This window comes from Somniosus microcephalus, chromosome 31 (assembly GCF_052327205.1).
Source record: "Somniosus microcephalus isolate GS21.2 chromosome 31, FLI_Smic_1.0, whole genome shotgun sequence".
Lineage (NCBI taxonomy): Eukaryota > Metazoa > Chordata > Chondrichthyes > Squaliformes > Somniosidae > Somniosus > Somniosus microcephalus.
The window spans coordinates 13,969,272-13,988,990 of NC_141017.1; the positions used below are offsets into that span (position 1 = coordinate 13,969,272).

The window sequence follows — 19,719 nt, forward strand, 5'->3', positions numbered from 1 at the left end:
TGGAAATTGCAAGTTCCCAGCGGCTGCAATAAACACCAAAGTAATCGTTATAGTTAATGATGTGTTTTTTGATGAGCAAGAACCGTACATCAGGGCTTCTCCCCGAGAGTATCTCCAGTCAAACATTACTGTCCTTACCAAAATATAATCGGCCCACCGTTCCCTGGCCGATTTCAGCGCTGCTTGTCGTAGCTTCATCACATGCTCGTACCGAGAGTCCGACCAGTGCTTCGGCCCAACTTCATCGAAGTAGGATCTGGAACCCAACATTGCAAAGCACACACAGGACATTAGTAGCTGGCACACCACTAACATTTCACCAAGACAAGCAACTCATCGGTCCCACTCCCACCCTGCCCACCGATCCTTCCCCCACCCTGCCCATCGATCCTCCCCCCACCCTGCCCATCGATCCTCCCCCACCCTGCCCACCGATCCTTCCCCCACCCTGCCCATCGATCCCCCCCCCGCCCTGCCCATCGATCCTCCCCCCGCCTGCCCATCGATCCTCCCCCCACCCTGCCCATCGATCCTCCCCCCACACTGCCCATCGATCCTCCCCCCACCCTGCCCATCGATCCTCCCCCCACCCTGCCCATCGATCCTCCCCCCACCCTGCCCATCGATCCTCCCCCCACCCTGCCCATCGATCCTCCCCCCACCCTGCCCACTGATCCTCCCCCACCCTGCCCATCGATCCTCCCCCACCCTGCCCACTGATCCTCCCCCCACCCTGCCCACTGATCCTCCCCCACCCTGCCCACCGATCCTCCCCCCACCCCGCCCATCGATCCTCCCCCCACCCCGCCCATCGATCCTCCCCCCACCCCGCCCATCGATCCTCCCCCACCCTGCCCATCGATCCTCCCCCCACCCTGCCCATCGATCCTCCCCCACCCTGCCCACCGATCCTCCCCCCACCCTGCCCATCGATCCTCCCCCCACCCTGCCCATCGATCCTCTCCTCCCCCCCACCCTGCCCACCGATGCTCCCCCACCCTGCCCACCGATCCTCCCCCACCCTGCCCACTGATCCTCCCCCACCCTGCCCACTGATCCTCCCCCACCCTGCCCATCGATCCTCCCCCCACCCTGCCCATCGATCCTCTCCTCCCCCCCACCCTGCCCACCGATGCTCCCCCACCCTGCCCATCGATCCTCCCCCCACCCTGCCCATCGATCCTCTCCCCACCCTGCCCATCGATCCTCCCCCACCCTGCCCATCGATCCTCTCCCCACCCTGCCCACTGATCCTCCCCCACCCTGCCCATCGATCCTCCCCCACCCTGCCCATCGATCCTCTCCCCACCCTGCCCACCGATCCTCCCCCACCCTGCCCATCGATCCTCTCCACCCTGCCCATCGATCCTCTCCCCACCCTGCCCATCGATCCTCCCCCACCCTGCCCATCGATCCTCCCCCCACCCTGCCCACCGATCCTTCCCCCACCCTGCCCATCGATCCTCCCCCACCCTGCCCATCGATCCTCCCCCACCCTGCCCATCGATCCTCCCCCACCCTGCCCATCGATCCTCTCCCCACCCTGCCCATCGAACCTCCCCCCACCCTGCCCATCGATCCTCCCCCACCCTGCCCATCGATCCTCCCCCACCCTGCCCATCGATCCTCCCCCCACCCTGCCCATCGATCCTCCCCCACCCTGCCCATCGATCCCTCCCCCACCCTGCCCATCGATCCCCCCCACCCTGCCCATCGATCCTCCCCCACCCTGCCCATTGATCCTCCCCCCACCCTGCCCATCGATCCTCCCCCACCCTGCCCATCGATCCCCCCCACCCTGCCCATCGATCCTCCCCCCACCCTGCCCATCGATCCCTCCCCCACCCTGCCCATCGATCCCTCCCCCACCCTGCCCATCGATCCCCCCCACCCTGCCCATCGATCCTCCCCCACCCTGCCCATCGATCCTCTCCCCACCCTGCCCACCGATCCTCCCCCCACCCTGCCCATCGATCCTCCCCCCACCCTGCCCACCGATCCTTCCCCCACCCTGCCCACCGATCCTCCCCCCAGCCTGCCCATCGATCCTCCCCCCACCCTGCCCATCGATCCTCCCCCACCCTGCCCATCGATCCTCCCCCCACCCTGCCCATCGATCCTCCCCCACCCTGCCCATCGATCCTCCCCCACCCTGCCCATCGATCCTCCCCCCACCCTGCCCATCGATCCTCCCCCACCCTGCCCATCGATCCTCCCCCACCCTGCCCATCGATCCTCCCCCACCCTGCCCATCGATCCTCCCCCCACCCTGCCCATCGATCCTCCCCCCACCCTGCCCATCGATCCTCCCCCCACCCTGCCCATCGATCCTCCCCCCACCCTGCCCACTGATCCTCCCCCACCCTGCCCATCGATCCTCCCCCACCCTGCCCACTGATCCTCCCCCACCCTGCCCATCGATCCTCCCCCACCCTGCCCACCGATCCTCCCCCCACCCTGCCCACCGATCCTCCCCCACCCTGCCCACTGATCCTGCCCCCACCCTGCCCATCGATCCTCCCCCCACCCTGCCCATCGATCCTCCCCCACCCTGCCCATCGATCCTCTCCCCACCCTGCCCACTGATCCTCCCCCACCCTGCCCATCGATCCCCCCCCACCCTGCCCACTGCCCATCGATCCTCCCCCCACCCTGCCCATCGATCCTCCCCCCACCCTGCCCATCGATCCTCTCCACCCTGCCCATCGATCCCCCCCCACCCTGCCCACTGCCCATCGATCCTCCCCCCACCCTGCCCATCGATCCTCCCCCACCCTGCCCATCGATCCTCTCCCCACCCTGCCCATCGATCCTCCCCCACCCTGCCCATCGATCCTTCCCCCACCCTGCCCATCGATCCTCCCCCACCCTGCCCATCGATCCTCCCCCACCCTGCCCATCGATCCTCCCCCACCCTGCCCATCGATCCTTCCCCCACCCTGCCCATCGATCCTCCCCCACCTTGCCCACTGCCCACCGATCCTCCCCCCACCCTGCCCACCGATCCTCCCCCACCCTGCCCATCGATCCTCCCCCCACCCTGCCCATCGATCCTCTCCTCCCCCCCACCCTGCCCACCGATGCTCCCCCACCCTGCCCATCGATCCTCCCCCCACCCTGCCCATCGATCCTCTCCCCACCCTGCCCATCGATCCTCCCCCACCCTGCCCATCGATCCTCTCCCCACCCTGCCCACTGATCCTCCCCCACCATGCCCATCGATCCTCCCCCACCCTGCCCATCGATCCTCTCCCCACCCTGCCCACCGATCCTCCCCCACCCTGCCCATCGATCCTCTCCACCCTGCCCATCGATCCTCTCCACCCTGCCCATCGATCCTCTCCCCACCCTGCCCATCGATCCTCTCCCCACCCTGCCCATCGATCCTCCCCCACCCTGCCCATCGATCCTCCCCCCACCCTGCCCACCGATCCTTCCCCCACCCTGCCCATCGATCCTCCCCCACCCTGCCCATCGATCCTCCCCCACCCTGCCCATCGATCCTCTCCACCCTGCCCACCGATCCTCTCCCCACCCTGCCCATCGATCCTCTCCCCACCCTGCCCATCGATCCCCCCCACCCTGCCCATCGATCCTCTCCTCCCCCCACCCTGCCCATCGATCCCCCCCACCCTGCCCATCGATCCTCCCCCACCCTGCCCATCGATCCTCCCCCACCCTGCCCATCGATCCCCCCCACCCTGCCCATCGATCCCCCCCACCCTGCCCATCGATCCTCCCCACCCTGCCCATCGATCCTCCCCCCACCCTGCCCATCGATCCCTCCCCCACCCTGCCCATCGATCCCTCCCCCACCCTGCCCATCGATCCCCCCCACCCTGCCCATCGATCCTCCCCCACCCTGCCCATCGATCCTCTCCCCACCCTGCCCACCGATCCTCCCCCCACCCTGCCCATCGATCCTCTCCCCACCCTGCCCATCGATCCTCCCCCACCCTGCCCATCGATCCTCTCCCCACCCTGCCCATCGATCCTCCCCCACCCTGCCCATCGATCCTCCCCCCACCCTGCCCATCGATCCTCCCCCCACCCTGCCCATCGATCCCCCCCACCCTGCCCATCGATCCTCCCCCCACCCTGCCCATCGATCCTCTCCCCCACCCTGCCCACTGCCCATCAGTCTCTCCCCACCCTGCCCACAGTGCGATACTCATTCTTCTAGTTTCCCTGTGGTGTCCAGTAGTCCAGCTCTCCAAGCAAACTGTAACAGGCCGTTAGTCAGTCAGTTAAATGGGTCGCCTTAATGCCATCGCGGGAGCACCAAGGACTGCAGCGGCTCAACAAGAAGCCCGCTCACAATGGGCACTTTTATGGGCAACTAGGGACTGGCAGCAAGTGCAGCCTTCCCAGCGCCGCCCACGTCCAGAGAACAAATAAAAGACACACAAGCACAAAGACACTGGCGTACCCAATGCTGCCATCTGTATCATACCCTGAATTGCCATGAGTTCATCCTGTGGTACACACTACACTGCTGCAACTGGGGCTCCACACAAACCCATCCTCTGGTGAAAGTAATACGGGAAGAGCTTCATCAACAACAGTCTGCATTTATACAGCTCCTTTACCGTAGAAAAACACCCCAACGAGACTGGCCTTTCACTGGTAGCTTCTTTACTCCCCTTAGTCATTAACATATCGATGCAGTTGGACCGAGTGCGCGGCTCGCAGTCGGACCGAGTGCGCGGCTCGCAGTCGGACCGAGTGCGCGGCTCGCAGTCGGACCGATTGCGCGGCATGCAGTCGGACCGATTGCGCGGCTCGCAGTCGGACCGATTGCGCGGCTCGCAGTCGGACCGAGTGCGCGGCACGCAAGAGATCCAAACGTCTGTTGAGATCATAGAGCCCAACATGCAGCCAGAGGCCTGCCAGATTCACTAAAGCCACTGAATATGGTGAGTGAGCGCCAGCGTGAATACTACAACTGATACTAAAATGCGAAGTGTAACTGGTCAGTTTGGGGATGGAGTATAAAAGTCAGGAAGTCCTGTTACAACTGTACAGGGTATTGGTGAGACCACACCTGGAGTACTGCGTACAGTTTTGGTCTCCTTATTTAAGGAAGGATATACTTGCATTGGAGGCAGTTCAGAGAAGGTTCACGAGGTAGATTCCGGAGATGAGGGGGTTGTCTTATGAAGAAAGGTTGAGCAGGTTGGGCCTATACTCATTGGAGTTTAGAAGAATGAGAGGGGATCTTATTGAAACATATAAGATTCTGAAGGGGCTCGACAGGGTAGATGCGGAGAGGATGTTTCCCTCGTGGGGGAATCTAGAACTAGGGGGCATAATTTCAGAATAAGGGGGCACCCATTTAAATCGGAAATGAGGAGTAAATTCTTCTCTCAGAGGGTCGTGAATCTTTGGGATTCTCTTCCCCAGAGAGCTGTGGAGGCGGAGTCAGTGAATATATTTAAGGTGGAGATAGACAGATTTTTGAACGATAAGGGAGTCGAGGGTTACGGGGAGTGGGCAGGGAAGTGGAGTTGAGGCCAAGATCGGATCAGCCATGATCTTATTGAATGGCGGAGCAGGCTCGAGGGGCCGAATGACCGACTCCTGCTCCTACGTCTTATGCCGCTAGCCATAAGAACATAAGAACATAAGAAATAGGAGCAAGAGTAGGCCAATCGGCCCCTCGAGCCTGCTCCACCATTCAATAAGATCATGGCTGATCTGATCCTAACCTCAAATCTTCTATCACTCTGCATCCACCCGAACCCATGTGATCTCCCGGGAGAGGCGAAAAACCAGATAAAGACCCAATGGCCAATTTGGGAGAAAAAAATCTGGGAAATTCCTCTCCGACCCATCTAGGCGATCGAAATTCTTCCAGGAGATCACTCTGTCCCTATATTTTCTACAGTACTTACCTTCTGTAAAGGCGATCTCCACCCCAGCCAGGAACAGGAATAAAACCATCTCCTGAAATCTAACAGAATTAGAACACAGTAGGAGCAGAACAAGGCTACACGGCCCCTGGGCCCGCTCCACTACCCACAGGGCCATGACCATTCCGAACCCAGACTCATGTCCAATTTCCTGCCCGCTCCCCGTAACCCTTTATTCCCTTTACTTCTAGGAAACTATCTATTTCTGTTTTAAATTTATTTAATGATGTAGCTTCCACAGCTTTCTGGGGCAGCAAATTCCACAAACCTACCACCCTCTGAGTGAAGAAGTTTCTCCTCATCTCAGTTTTGAATGAGCAGCCCCTTATTTTAAGATTATGCCCCCTAGTTCTAGTTTCACCCATCATTGGGAACATCCTCACCGCATCCACCCGATCAAGCCCCTTCACAATCTTATATGTTTCAATAAGATCGCCTCTCATTCTTCTGAACTCCAATGAGTAGAGTCCCAATCTACTCAACCTCTCCTCATATGACCACCCCCTCATCCCCGGGATTAACCGAGTGAACCTTCTTTGTACTGACTCGAGAGCAAGTATGTCTTTTCTTAAGTATGGACACCAAAACTGTATGCAGTATTCCAGGTGCAGCCTCACCAATACCTTGTACAACTGCAGCAATACCTCCCTGTTTTTATATTCCAACCCCCTAGCAATAAAAGCCAACATTCCATTGGCCTTCTTAATCACTTGCTGCACCTGCATACTAACTTTTTGAGTTTCGTGCACCAGGACCCCCAGATCCCTTTGTACTACAGTACTTTCCAGTTTCTTGCCATTAAGATAATAACTTGCTCTATGATTTTTCCTGCCAAAGTGCATAACCTCACACTTTCCAGTATTGTATTCCATGGAGTATGGGGACCGTGTGGCACGGGGTAAACATGTGGAGTAGTACCTGCATCCTGATCGAGTGAGGGGGAAACCCTTCTCCTAGTTGCTACTCAAATCCTAGAAGCAATTGATAATCTCAGTCTGGCTCTCTGCTGTCGGAAAATATCAGGGCCAAACTGCTCCCAAACTGGTCCGCAGCTTTATGTCCACATTGAGAAAGGCCACTGCCCATGAAAAGAAACTGCCCGAAACTCAAGGGTTAACGATGTCCCGGGCTGTAGCCAGCAGCTAGACTCACTTTGGTTCATCCATAGGTCTCCACTCCACAGAATGGTAGAGTGTCTGTACGTTCACCAGCCACTCCCTCAGCACTGCCGTGGTGTTATCCACATTGTGGTCCGTTGCTACCCTACAGGAAAGGAAAGAGCACAATGTAACAAACCTCAATCACTGTGTACAGAGGAGCCTTCTCCAAACCAGACCATTGACCCTCGTGCATTTATGTAGCGCCTTTCACATCCTAAGGACATCCCAAAGTGCTTCACAGCCAATGAAGTACTGTTAAAGTGTAGTCAATATTTTAAAATAGGGGAAACACGGCACGCAATTTGTGCAGAACCATCTCCCACAAACAGCAATGAGGTAAATGACCAGATAATCTGTTTCGGTGTTGTAGGTTGAAGTTGAAGGATCAATGTTGGCCAGGACGCTGGGAAAGACGCCTTGTGGGATCTTTTACGCCCACCTTAAGAGAGCAGACGGGGCCTCGGTTTAACGTCTCAGCCGAAAGACGGCACCTCCGACAGCGCAGCACTCCATCACCACTGCACTGGGAGTGTCAGCCTGGATTATGTGTCACATCTGTAGCGTGGGACTCGAACCCACAACCTTCTGATGAAACGCATCGAATACCATGTTCCACATCACTGCCAAAATACTTTCTGGTCCTCTGCTGGACGACACGGTACTGAAACGCAGTCCGAGGATAGATTGCGCGGACTTTGCACCAGAGGTGGAATCTAACACATCCAGAGAGGGGGTGACATGAATCAGTCATTCGTAAAAGACTTATGAAATGATACTGAGCGGCCTGCGGGTGGCGCTGTCCAGGGAAGAGTATAAATACTCGGGCACGGGCCCAGCTTGCGCAGGACATTCTTAACAGGAACGAGTGAAGAACACAACTAGACCTCCGTGTTGTAAAACAGTTGATTAAAGCTTTGTTAAACGTTTAGACCAAGTGCCGAGTAGTTTTCTTACGTCAGGTGGTATGAAGAGAACCAACACACTCAAACAGCAACATCACATGGAAGGCAATGCCGCCATGAAGCAATGACTGCTGCTCGTCGCCATCCTTACAAATCTGTTCCCAATGAGGTGGCTTTGCAGCTCCATTAAAAAAAAGGAAGTTGCTACCTCGCAAATGTACAAATTGCATTTTGTTAATTCATTCTCGGGATGTGGGCATCGCTGGCCAGCATTTATTGCCCATCCCTAATTGCCCCTTGAGAAGGTGGTGGTGAGCCGCCTTCTTGAACCGCTGCAGTCCGTGTGGTGAAGGTGCTCCCACAGTGCTGTTAGTTCCAGGATTTTGACCCAGCGACGATTGAGGAACGGCCGATATATGTCCAAGTCGGGATGCTGTGTGACCTGGAGGTGAACTTGGAGGTGGTGGTGTGCCCATGCACCTGCTGCCCTTGTCCTTCTAGGGGGTGGGGAGGGGGTCACATGTTTGAGAATCTTCAACATTAAAAAAAAGACCCAAAGTGCTTCACAAGAACAAAAATGGATGGCAAGTCAAATAAAGAGTTTTTAGGAATGTAGAAAGAAAGACTTGCATTTCTATAGCGCCTTTCACGACCTCAGGATGTCTCAAAGCGCTTTACAGCCAATGAAGTACTTTTTGAAGTGTAGTCACTGTTGTAATGTGGGAAACGCGGCAGCCAATTTGCGCACAGCAAGCTCCCACAAACAGCAATGTGATAATTGTTATGTTCATAAATAAATAGACGTTTTCATTATGAACAGCTAGCTTGAGCTAGTCATTTATTCAGCCATGTGGACTAGTGTACAGGCATCCATCTTGATTACTGCCTTGTGGGTAGCCCATCACTGAACATACAGCTCCACCTAGTGTACCATTCTAGAATGACATGTTACTGATCATTACAATAATGACTGGATTAATTTTTAATGTTGGTTGGGGGGGTAAATATTGGCCAGGACACCGGGGAGAACTCCCCTACTCTTCTTCAAAAGAGGGCCATGGGATCAGCAATGTGATAGTGACCAGATAATCTCTTTTTAATGATGTTTATTGAGGGAGGAGTATTGGCCAGGACACCCTGCTCTTCTTCCAAATAGTACTGTGGGATCTTTTACGTCCACCTGAGGGGGCAGACGGGGGCCTCGGTTTAACGTCTCATCCGAAAGACGGCACCTCCGACAGTGCAGCGCTCCCACAGTACGGCGCTGGGCGTGTCAGCCTGGATTTTGCGCTCAAGTCTCTGGAGTGGGACTTGAACCCTCAACCTTCTGACCCGGAGCGAGGGTGCTGCCCACTGAGCCACAGCTGATGCCTGTGTTTTAAAAAAGAAAGTCAATTGCATGAGGGGGAAGGGAGGGGGACTCACTATTCACTGAACGTAGACACGATCTGCTCTCAAGCAATGAAAACCTTCAGCAGTCAATCGCAGGCTAGGCCCAGACAGGAGCCTCCGTTATCTAAGGCACACAGGCCCACTGGTGGGACAAGGACTGCTGCGCGCCAGTTAAATGAGGCCCCCTGTACAACATTAAAAATAAACGCTAAGGATGAGAAAAAGCCATTGGGCCCAGTGAACCGTGTCCCTCTAGCGCACCAACTCCTCACCGTCACATCTGTTACTTTGAATAGCGCCCAGTGTTCTGGCATGGTCGATTATTCCAAACCCTTACCAATCTTCTGAATAAAGTTCTTCCTGAACGCAGGGAGAAAGGGAGGGGGAAAAAATGCAACCTCTGGAGACCTGAAATAAAAAATGCTTAAAATGCACAGTAAGGGCCTTTCACCGCCTGAAGCTGGTCTGCTTTTTCACTTTTCTAATAGTTCGGTTGTTAAAGTTATTCCCTGAAGCTGGCTCTAAGCTTACTTTTCATGAATTTCCATTTCTGTCCTCATCTTTATTCTCTCATCTCCATTTTGAAGAAGTAATCTGGATTTATTTTATCAACGCCGTTTTTTTGTAAAGCGGTGATAGGTCATCCCATACAAACTTACTGAATTCCTTGAAGGGATAGCCAAGCTTGTGTGCGAGGAGATTAGTTAACTTAGGTTTTCAAAAAGGCAATCCTAGAATGATACAGCACAGAAAGAGGCCATTCGGCTCATCGTGCCCGTGCCGGCTCTTTGAAAGAGCTCTCCAATTAGTCCCACTCTCCCGCTCTTTCCCCAGAGCCCTGCAAATTTTTCCTTTTCAAGTATTTATCCAATTCCCTTTTGAATGTTACAACCAAATCTGCTCCCACCGCCTTTTCAGGCAGCGCGTTCCAGATCACAACAACTCCCTGCATAAAGAAAATTCTCCTCATCTCCCCCTCTGGTTCTGTTGTCAAATACTTAAAATCTGTGTCCTCTGGTTACCGACCCTCCTGCCAGTTTCTCCTTATTTACTCGATCAAACCCCTTATGATTTTGAACACCTCTATTAAATCTCCCCTTAACCCTCTCTGCTCGGAGAACAATCCCAGCTTCTCCAGTCTCTCCACGTCCCTCGTCCCATTTATTAAATACAATTCAATGTTCTTCACTGCCTGTCGATAATCATCACCTTCCTAGACTAAATTCTCAATTCTTTCCTCACATGTTGTCCCCTTGAACACTTAAAGAGTCCCACCTCCAGTGTAAGTATATCTTTTTCATGGTGTAGTGCCCCAGAATTAGCATAGCATTCTAAGTGTGATCCATCCAGTGCATTGTAAAGTCTCAGTATAACCTCTCTAGGCTTGAACTCCACCATTGAGACTAAAGAACATTTCTTTCCATTAGCTTTCGCTTTACCACATTATACGTGAGGTGTCTGCAGTCACTTCCTTCCTAATGTTCCAATTCAGTTCTATTTATTGCGTGCGCAAGACCCACATCTGTTTGACTGATGTGCAGGATCGGCAATGTTAAACGTTACTGTGTCTGTACAACAGTGTGACTGATCTGAATCCTTCTGTAAATCTTCAGCTGCCTCCTCTGCTTCTACTAGTCTCTATACAGGAAACTCTCGTTTAAACGGCACCATAATATCCGGAATTCTCTATTAACCGGCAAAATTCTCACTCCGAAAACAACACCTCAATATCCAGCAATGTTGCCGAGTCCGAGTCTCCCGCGGTGGCCGAGTTAGTCAGTGGGGGTAGTTCTCCAAACTGCCACTACTCGGCTTCTTGGCGCTGTCGGAAGTCGGAACACCTCAATAACAGGAGTCTGACTCTCTCGCGCTGCCGGTAGTCTCTTCTGATCCACCATTTTACAGGGGTACTGTGTGTCTCCCACGCTGCTGGTAGTCACTGCATTGCATTACCCTCAACTGGCAGTACTGTACTTAATCAAGCATCTTCCACCATCCATTTAACACAACATTCTGTAGGTGAGTACCCAATTACTGTATACCGCACATTTGATTTTTTTTAAATTTTCTTAGGCAGTCCCTCAGAACCGAGGATGACTTGCTTCCACATTAAAAATGAGTTCTCAGGTGACTGATGAGTCCGATGCAGGACCTGCAGTCTCTGTCACAGGTGGGGCAGACAATGGTTGAAGGGGCGGGTGGGTGGGGTGCTTGGGTTGACATGCACTCCTTGCGCTGCCCGCGCTTGGCTTCCGCTTGCTCCCGGCGAAGAGACTCGAGGTGTTCGGCGCCTTCCCGGATGCTTCTCCTCCACTTTGTGCGGTCTTGGGCCAGGGATTCCCAGGTGTCGGTGGGGATGTTGCACTTTTTCAAGGAGGCTTTGAGGGTGCCCTGGAAGCATTTCCTCTGCCCACCTGGGGCTCTCTTGCCGTGCCGGAGCTCTGAGTAGAGCGCTTGTTTTGGGAGTCTCGTATCGGGCATGCGGACGATGTGACCCGTCCATCGGAGCTGATTAAGCGTGGTCAGAGCTTCGATGCTGGGGATGTTGGCCTGAGCAAGAACACTGACGTTGGTGTGCCTATCCTGCCAATGGATTTGCAGGATCTTGCGGAGGCAGCGTTGGTGGTACCTCTCCAGTGCTTTGAGGTGCCTGCTGTACATGGTCCATGTCTCTGAGGCATACAGCAGGGCGGGTATCACTGCTGCCCTGTAGACCATGAGCTTAGTGCCGGGTTTGAGGTCCTGGTCTTCAAACACTCTCTTCCTCAGGCGACCGAAGGCTGCACTGGCACACGGAAGGCGATGTTGAATTTCGTCGTCGACAGTAGGCCCTCGTTGACAGTAGGCTCCCGAGGTATGGAAAGTGGTCCATGTTGTTCAAGGCCTTGTCGTGTTAAAAATAGCTTTGGTAGATAACCCTCTCCGTCATCCAGAATTTTTGATCAACAGGCAACACGCCGGTCCCGTCGGTGCCGGATACCAAAGAGTTTCCTGTATTTGATTTGTCTACATTTACATAGCATAGAAACTAGGGGCGCAGCCCCCGATTCCTGGGGATTCAGCTCAACACTTTCTTCCCCCACCACCCCAACCCACAATCTGACACTCAGTATTTTTAAAGTTCGCACACAGCCCCATGTTCTGCCCTGGATGAATGCCGCTTTTTTTTTGTTCAATGAGAAGTCTTTCATATTGAACTTTGCCAAAAAGCTCTCCAAAAGACCGAATAAACTATAACATAGGGAGCACCACCGACTATTTTATCCAAAACATTCTGCAAGAGGTCGAGGAGTTTTACCAGGCAGCATTAAATTCTTCCAAACCCACGCCAGCTGTTTTCCTAATGGCCCGAAGTTTGCGGCAGTAATAATGGCAAGGCCGTCAGCGCTCGGTGTGATTACTGGGTAAAACTGACAGCAACTTCTGGAGTCCGCACATGCGCAGTTAAACGCGGAGATCCGGAGGCTGCTGTCAGAGATACCCCGCTCCTCCACAGGGTGCGCTGCTGCAGTCTTCCCCGATGGAATCAACACAGAACCAGTGATTTGGTGTGAACTTAAACTAATTACCCACTATTCTCGCTGTGAAGACCGATGAAAAAATTTAAGCCTTGTTCAATCAGGAGCAACTGAGTTTTTATGGGCCCACTAAGTCATAATTACTGCTGAACAACCTCTCCGGCCCTGAAAATTTAGTTTTACAAGTGTGGAGTCTCATTCTCAGAAGAAATTTAAACGCTGCAGATTTTTTCTTTTAAATTGAATTTTTTTTTTTTTTTTAAGTTTGTGCTTTTCTATTTAAGTTTCTCCCTTAATGCCATGTGTATGTCCCAATCTTTATTTCGCTTTCTGTACAATGATTTAAATCTAATTTATATCTCCTGCTTTTTACTTCCTGCTTTGGCATCCGTGAGAGTTCTTCAATCTAATTGGTTGATCAGTCTCCCGGCTGCCTGCCCTGTTCACAGGCCCAATAGATTCCCTGTAGCGGGCGCCAAATTCAAACTGACGTCGAAAAGAGGAACAGTTTGCTCTGGAGCCCGCTAAAACTTTGTGGGCAACTTCTCTCGAGGTGAACAGCGAGTGCCGTCCCTTCGCCGCTGACCGCAAAATCCGGGCCATTAAATTATTGCTCTACAGACCCTCCTGCAGCCTGCCCTTGGAATCAATCCCTTTATTTTACTTGAGCTAAAAAGGCCTCAAGTTTTCTGGGTCAGTTCTGTCACCCTTTCCAAACGCAGGTAACATTCTTGCTTTATTATAATAAACACTTGTGGCCATCAACCGCATTTGTTATATTGAGTAATTCACTGAACTGAATGAGCCCCGGAAGAAGCAGCTGAGCGGCTATTAGTTTATTTGCACTCTTATATACGAGAACTTAGCATTAAAGAGGTAAACTACGAGAACTTAGCATTAAAAGCTGCTCACGATGTGGTCTCCTCTACATTGGGGAGACCAAACGCAGATTGGGTGACCGCTTTGCGGAACACCTCCGTTGAGTCCGTAAGGGGGACCCTGAGCTTCCGGTCGCCTGTCATTTTAATTCACCACCCCATTCCCACTCAGACCTCACCGTACTCGGCCTCTTGCATTGTTCCACGGAAGCCCAGCGTAAGCTCGAGGAACAGCACCTCATCTTCCAATTAGGCACTTTACAGCCCTCCGGACTCAATATCGAGTTCAACAATTTCAGATCATAACCTCGGCCCCTATTACATTTTCTTATTTTTTATCCACACCTTTGTTTTGGCCCTTTCCCCCCCCCCTTTTTCTCTCTCCCACATGGCAGCTGTCTCCCATTCTGCCAGCGCATTTCACACCTAATCCAGAGCCGTCTTTTGTCTCCACTAGTCCTATCGCCATCTCGTCTCGTTTTGAATACCTCTTAATGTCTCTTCACTTCTCTTTTGTTCTCTCCCAGCCTGGCCTTTTAATCTATTTCATTTCCTGTGCATTTCCAGTCTTGACAAAGGGTTCGACCCGAAACGTTGACTCTATTTTCTCTCCACGGATGTTGCCTGGCCTGCTGAGTTTTTCCAGCGTTTTCTGTTGTTATTAAAAAGGTAAAGCTGCTCAACTCTGATGCCCTACTCATCCGTTCAATGTGATACAGCAGCCCATTGTGGCTTAGCCGGTTACTGTTCATTCAATGACACGCTCTCACCAGCGGGCGGGGGCACAGAGGCTAACGAGGACATGGGCGGGAAGAGGCTAAGCAGCACATTTGGGGGGGGGGGGAAAGAGAGCAACGCTCGGGGGGGGCGGAGAGCAACGGGTCGTGGGGGAGAGCAACACGTCGCGGGCGAGAGCAGCACATGGGGGTGAGGCTGAGCAGGAAGTGCTTGCTTGCTTGCTGATTTTGCCCTCGAGTCTTGCCAACTACACTATAAGTACATAACGAACATGTTGTGGACTTCACAGTTTTATGGAAGTTAGTCACCGTGCTAATAATGACTATAATTATTTACTTATGATTTAATCGCCACCTCCAGTTCTGCTGACAGTTAAACTGAAGGGGGATAATGATCTGGTAATTAAGCAAATGAACAGTAGTTAGTACTGTGACTGCAACCGAAAATCTCTGGGGCACATGACTTGCCTTCCACCCTAGAGCGCTCACTAAAGCTGCTTTTATACTTAGTTTGACGGACGTTTATTCCTGGGACTGCTTAGCCGCTGACCTTAGAAAATCCGGCCAGTTTATTTCGGTACAGAAGGAGGCTGTTCGGTCCATTCTGGGCCTGTGCCGGCTCTTTGAAAGAGCTATCCAAGTAGTGCCACATTCCCCTGCAGCCCTGCAAATTTTTCCTTTTCAAGTATATATTCAATTCCCTTTGGAAAGTTACCATTGAATCTGCTTCCACCGCCCTTTCAGGGAGCGCATCCCAGATCACAACAACTCGCCCCGGTTCTTTTTACCAATTACCTTAAATCTGTGTCCTCTGGTTACCGATCTTCCTGCCACTGGAAACAGCTTCTCCCTATTTACTCGATCAAAACCCCTCATAATTTTGAACACCTCTATTAAATCTGCCCTGAACCTTCTCTGCTCTAAGGAGAACAGCCCCAGTTTCTCCACATAAATGAAGTCGCTCATCCCCGGTACCATTCTGGTAAATCTCCTCCGCACCCTCTCCAAGGCCTTGACATCCTTCCTAAAGTGCGGTGCCCAGAATTGGACACAATGCGCCAGCTGAGGCCAAACCTATAAAGGTTTGGAATAACTTCCTTGATTCTTCAATGATGCCAAAAGCCTGTGCCGCAAATATTCCCTCTCTGGTCCCCGTCCACATCCCTCCCAGTTCCTCCATATTCAGGGACCAAAACAGGACACAATACTCGAAAGAAGTGTAGACGTACTGGAACATTACAGAGCTTAAGTACAGTGCTGCTCATTTTGTACCTGATACTCCTGGCAAGCCCGTATTGTGTCGAACTGTGAAAAGTACAGTCTGATGCAGAACAACAGCCACCTTCCTTTTGAATTCTGCCAGGGAGCTCTCGAGTTACAAGCTAGGCTGCATTACAGTGCTAACCCAGGCTAAACACTAACCCAGGCCAGGCCCTGCCGTAAACCAGTCCAAAGTGGACTGAAGACTGGATTAACTCGGAAAGAAAGAAAGTCTTGCATTTCTAGAGCGCCTTTCACGACCACCGGACATCCCAAAGCGCTTTACAGCCAATGAAGTACTTCTTGAAGTGGAGTCACTGTTGGAATGTGGGAAACGCGGCAGCCAGTTTGTGCACAGCAAGCTCCCACAAACAGCAATGTGATAATGACCAGATAATCTTGTTTCAGTGAAGTTGGTTGAGGGGTAAACATTGGTCAGGACACCAGGGAGAACTCCCCTGCTCTTCTTCGAAATCGTGCCACGGGATCTTTTACATCCACCCGAGAGGGCAGACGGGCCTCGGTTTAACATCTCATCCGAAAGACGGCACCTCCGACAGTGCAGCCCTCCCTCAGTACTGCACTGGAGTGTCAGCCTAGCTTTATGTGCTCAAGTCTCTGGAGTGAGAATATCAAAAGGTGCATTTACACTACAACTATAACAAGAGTTGGTGCAAAGCAGTTTCAGGAATCAGGTTGGGCCTTAACTCTGGATTTACTCGACTTAACTTTAGCGTTGAAGGAAGCTTGTAGTATAAATGCGCACAGGGAATGGTGCCTGAAGTGAGGGCTAGTTGGGATTAGGAACATCGGAACAGGAAGAGGCCATTCGGCCCCTCGAGCCTGTTCTGCCATTCAATGAGATCATGGCTGATCTGCGGCCTAACTCCATATACCTGACTTTGCCCCATAATACCTTTGGTTAACAAAAATCTATCAATCCCAGATTTAAAATTAACAATTGATCTAGCATCAATTGCTGTTTGTGGAAGGAAGTTCCAAACTTCTACCACCCTTTGTGTTTCCTAATTTCACTCCTGAAAGGTCTGGCTCTAATTTTTAGACTATGCCCCCTAGCCCTAGAATCCCCAACCAGCGGAAATAGTTTCTCTCTATCTACCCTATCTGGTCCCCTTGTTATGTTGATAACTTCGATCAGATCACCCCGTGACTGTCTAAATTCCAGGGAATACAACCCTAATTTGTGTAATCTCTCCTCGTAACTTAACCCTTGGAGTCCGGGTATCATTCTGGTAAACCTACGCTGCACTCCCTCCAAGGCCAATCTATCCTTCCTAAGGTGTGGTGCCCAGAACTGCTCCCAGTGCTCCAGGTGTGGTCTAACCAGGGTTTTGTATAGCTGCAGCATAACTTCTACCCCCTTGTATTCTAGTCCTCTAGATATAAAGGCCAACATCCCATTAGCCTTTTTGATTATATTCTATACCTGTTCATGACATTTTAATGATCTATGTACCTGGACTCCCGAGTCTCTTTGGACCTCCACTGTTTTTAACTTTTCACCATTTAGAAAGGACCCCGTTCTATCCTTTTAAGGTCCAAAGTGGATGACCTCACATTTGCTACATTGAAATCCATTTGCCACAGTTTTGCCCATTCACTTAATCTGTCGATATCCCTGTGTAATTTTATGCTTCCATCTACACTGCCCACAATGCCGCCTATCTTTGTGTCATCAGTAAATTTGGAAATATGGCTTTCTATACCATCATCTCAGTTGCTAATAAATACTGTGAATAGTTGAGGCCCCAACACAGTGGGACACCACTAGTCACATCCTGCCAATTAGAATACCTGCCCATTAACCCTGCTCTGTCTCCTGCCGCTCAGCCAATTTCTGAACCAGGTCAATAATTTGCCTTTAATTCCATGAACTTCAACTTTAGCTATCAGTCTTTTATGTGGGACTTTATCAAATGCCTTCTGGAAGTCCATATAAATAACATCCATAGACATTCCCCTGTCCACTACTTTAGTCACCTCTTCAAAAAATTCAATCAGGTTCGTCAGGCGTGGCTTACCTTTTACAAATCCATGCTGGCTCTCTCTGATCAGCTGAACATTTTCAAGGTGTTCAGTCACTCTATCCTTAATTATAGGCTCAAGCACCAACAGTCAGTATGAGGAGCAATTCATAGGGGATGAAAAAGATCTGCCATCCAGATGCACTTTCACATTCGATGGGAGATATACACTCACTGACAGCACCAACAACTTATATAGCATCTTCATCATCATAATAAAATATCCCGAGGAGCTCCACAGGAGCATAATTAGACACCGAGCCAGATAAGGAGATATTTGGACAGGTGACCAAAATCTTGGTCAAAGAGGTAGGTTTTAAGCAGTGTCTTAAAGGAGGAGAGAGAGGCGGCGAGGAGAAGAGGTTTAGGGAGGGAATTCACTTGATGCTGAGAGTGTCCATCTCCCATCGAATTCTCCTCTTTTTGCTCAAATCCCTCCATGGCCTCACCCCGCCCCGTCTCTGTAACCTCCTCCAGCCCCAGAACCGTCCGAGACTCTAGGGGAATCAAGGGATGTGGAGACCGGGCGGGAAAGTGGAGTTGAGGTCGATGGTCAGCCATGATCTTATTGAATGGCGGAGCAGGCTCGAGGGGCCGTATGGCCTACTCCTGCTCTTATTTCTTATGTTCTTATGAATGGGAGCGTGCATCTGGATGGCAGATCTTTGTCATCCCCTGTGAACTGCTCCTCATACTGACTGTTAGTGCTCGAGTCTATAATTAGGGGGCTGAAGGCACGGCCACCAATGGTGGGGCGAAGGAAGTGGGGGATCGACAAGAGCCCCAAGTTGGAGGATCACAGAGATCTCGGAGGGTTGTGGGGCTGGAGGAGGTTACAGAGACAGGGCGGGGTGAGGCCGTGGAGGGATTTGAACAAAAAGAGGAGAATTTTAATATTGAGGCCAATCACAAAGAAGTCAGTTTTCTGGGGGAGGGAGGTGATTGGACAACCTTTAACGATTGGAATATTTTAACAGCTCTCAAAACTCTGTCCTCAGAATCGCCTGCACTTCTAAACACAGCTTCCAATCCAGGAGCAAATGCAATTAGCTTCCACATATCAAGGGGCCCAGTCCCAGTTATGGGGGAGCTGTGAATGGGTGTGTACGTTGCTCAAAGTTATGGTACAGTGCTACCACTGTCCCTACCAGTGCCTGGTCCACATCACACCAGGACACAAAGGCATCTTTAATGCGGGCTCGTACACAAACCAACTCCCCCGATAGCAAAGGCAGATTCCTTTGCTGAGCGCGCAGGGTTATAGCAGTTCAGCAACGTTACAGAAAGAGCCGTTTCAATTCTGCTGTCGTCAGTGAGTCACCTTCAAATGGACTTAGGGTTTGGTTAACAGTGCAAGGAGGCAGAGGCTGTGTCACTCATCGCCGCACTTACACTCTCTGACACTCTGGCTGATGTACGAGGGGAGCAGATTACACAGAGAACATAAGAGGTAGGAGCAGGAGTCGGCCATTCGGCCCCTCGAGCCTGCTCCGCCATTCAATAAGATCATGGCTGATCTGATCTTGGCCTCAACTCCACTTCCCTGCCCGTTCCCCATGACCCTCAACTCCCTTATCGTTCAAATATCTGTCTATCTCCACCTTAAATATATTCAATGACTCCGCCTCCACAGCTCTCTGGGGAAAAGAATTCCACAGATTCATGACCCTCCGAGAGAAGAAACTCCTCCTCATTTCCGATTTAAATGGGCGACCCTTTATTCTGAAACTATGCCCCCTAGTTCTAGATGCCCCACGAGGGGAAACATCCTCTCTGCATCTACCCTGTCAAGCCCCTTCAGAATCTTATACGTTTCAATAAGATCCCCTCTCATTCTTCTAAACTCCAATGAGTATAGGCCCAACCTGCTCAACCTTTCTTCATAAGACAACCCCTTCATCTCCAGAATTAACTG

At 52.0% G+C, this 19,719-nt stretch overlaps 1 protein-coding gene across 6 annotated transcripts in view; it reads right to left on the reverse strand.

Annotated features, from left to right (window-relative positions):
- colgalt1b (collagen beta(1-O)galactosyltransferase 1b) overlaps positions 1-19,719 on the reverse strand; it is a 110,001-nt gene that overhangs the window by 60,546 nt on the left and 29,736 nt on the right. For all 6 annotated transcript variants that reach the window (XM_085971547.1, XM_085971550.1, XM_085971551.1 and 3 more), the window contains 2 exons: positions 7,065-7,175; positions 139-256 (listed from right to left, as the gene is read on the reverse strand). In XM_085971547.1, the coding sequence (XP_085827673.1) occupies positions 139-256; positions 7,065-7,175 (229 nt within the window). The remainder of the gene's footprint in view (positions 1-138; positions 257-7,064; positions 7,176-19,719) is intronic.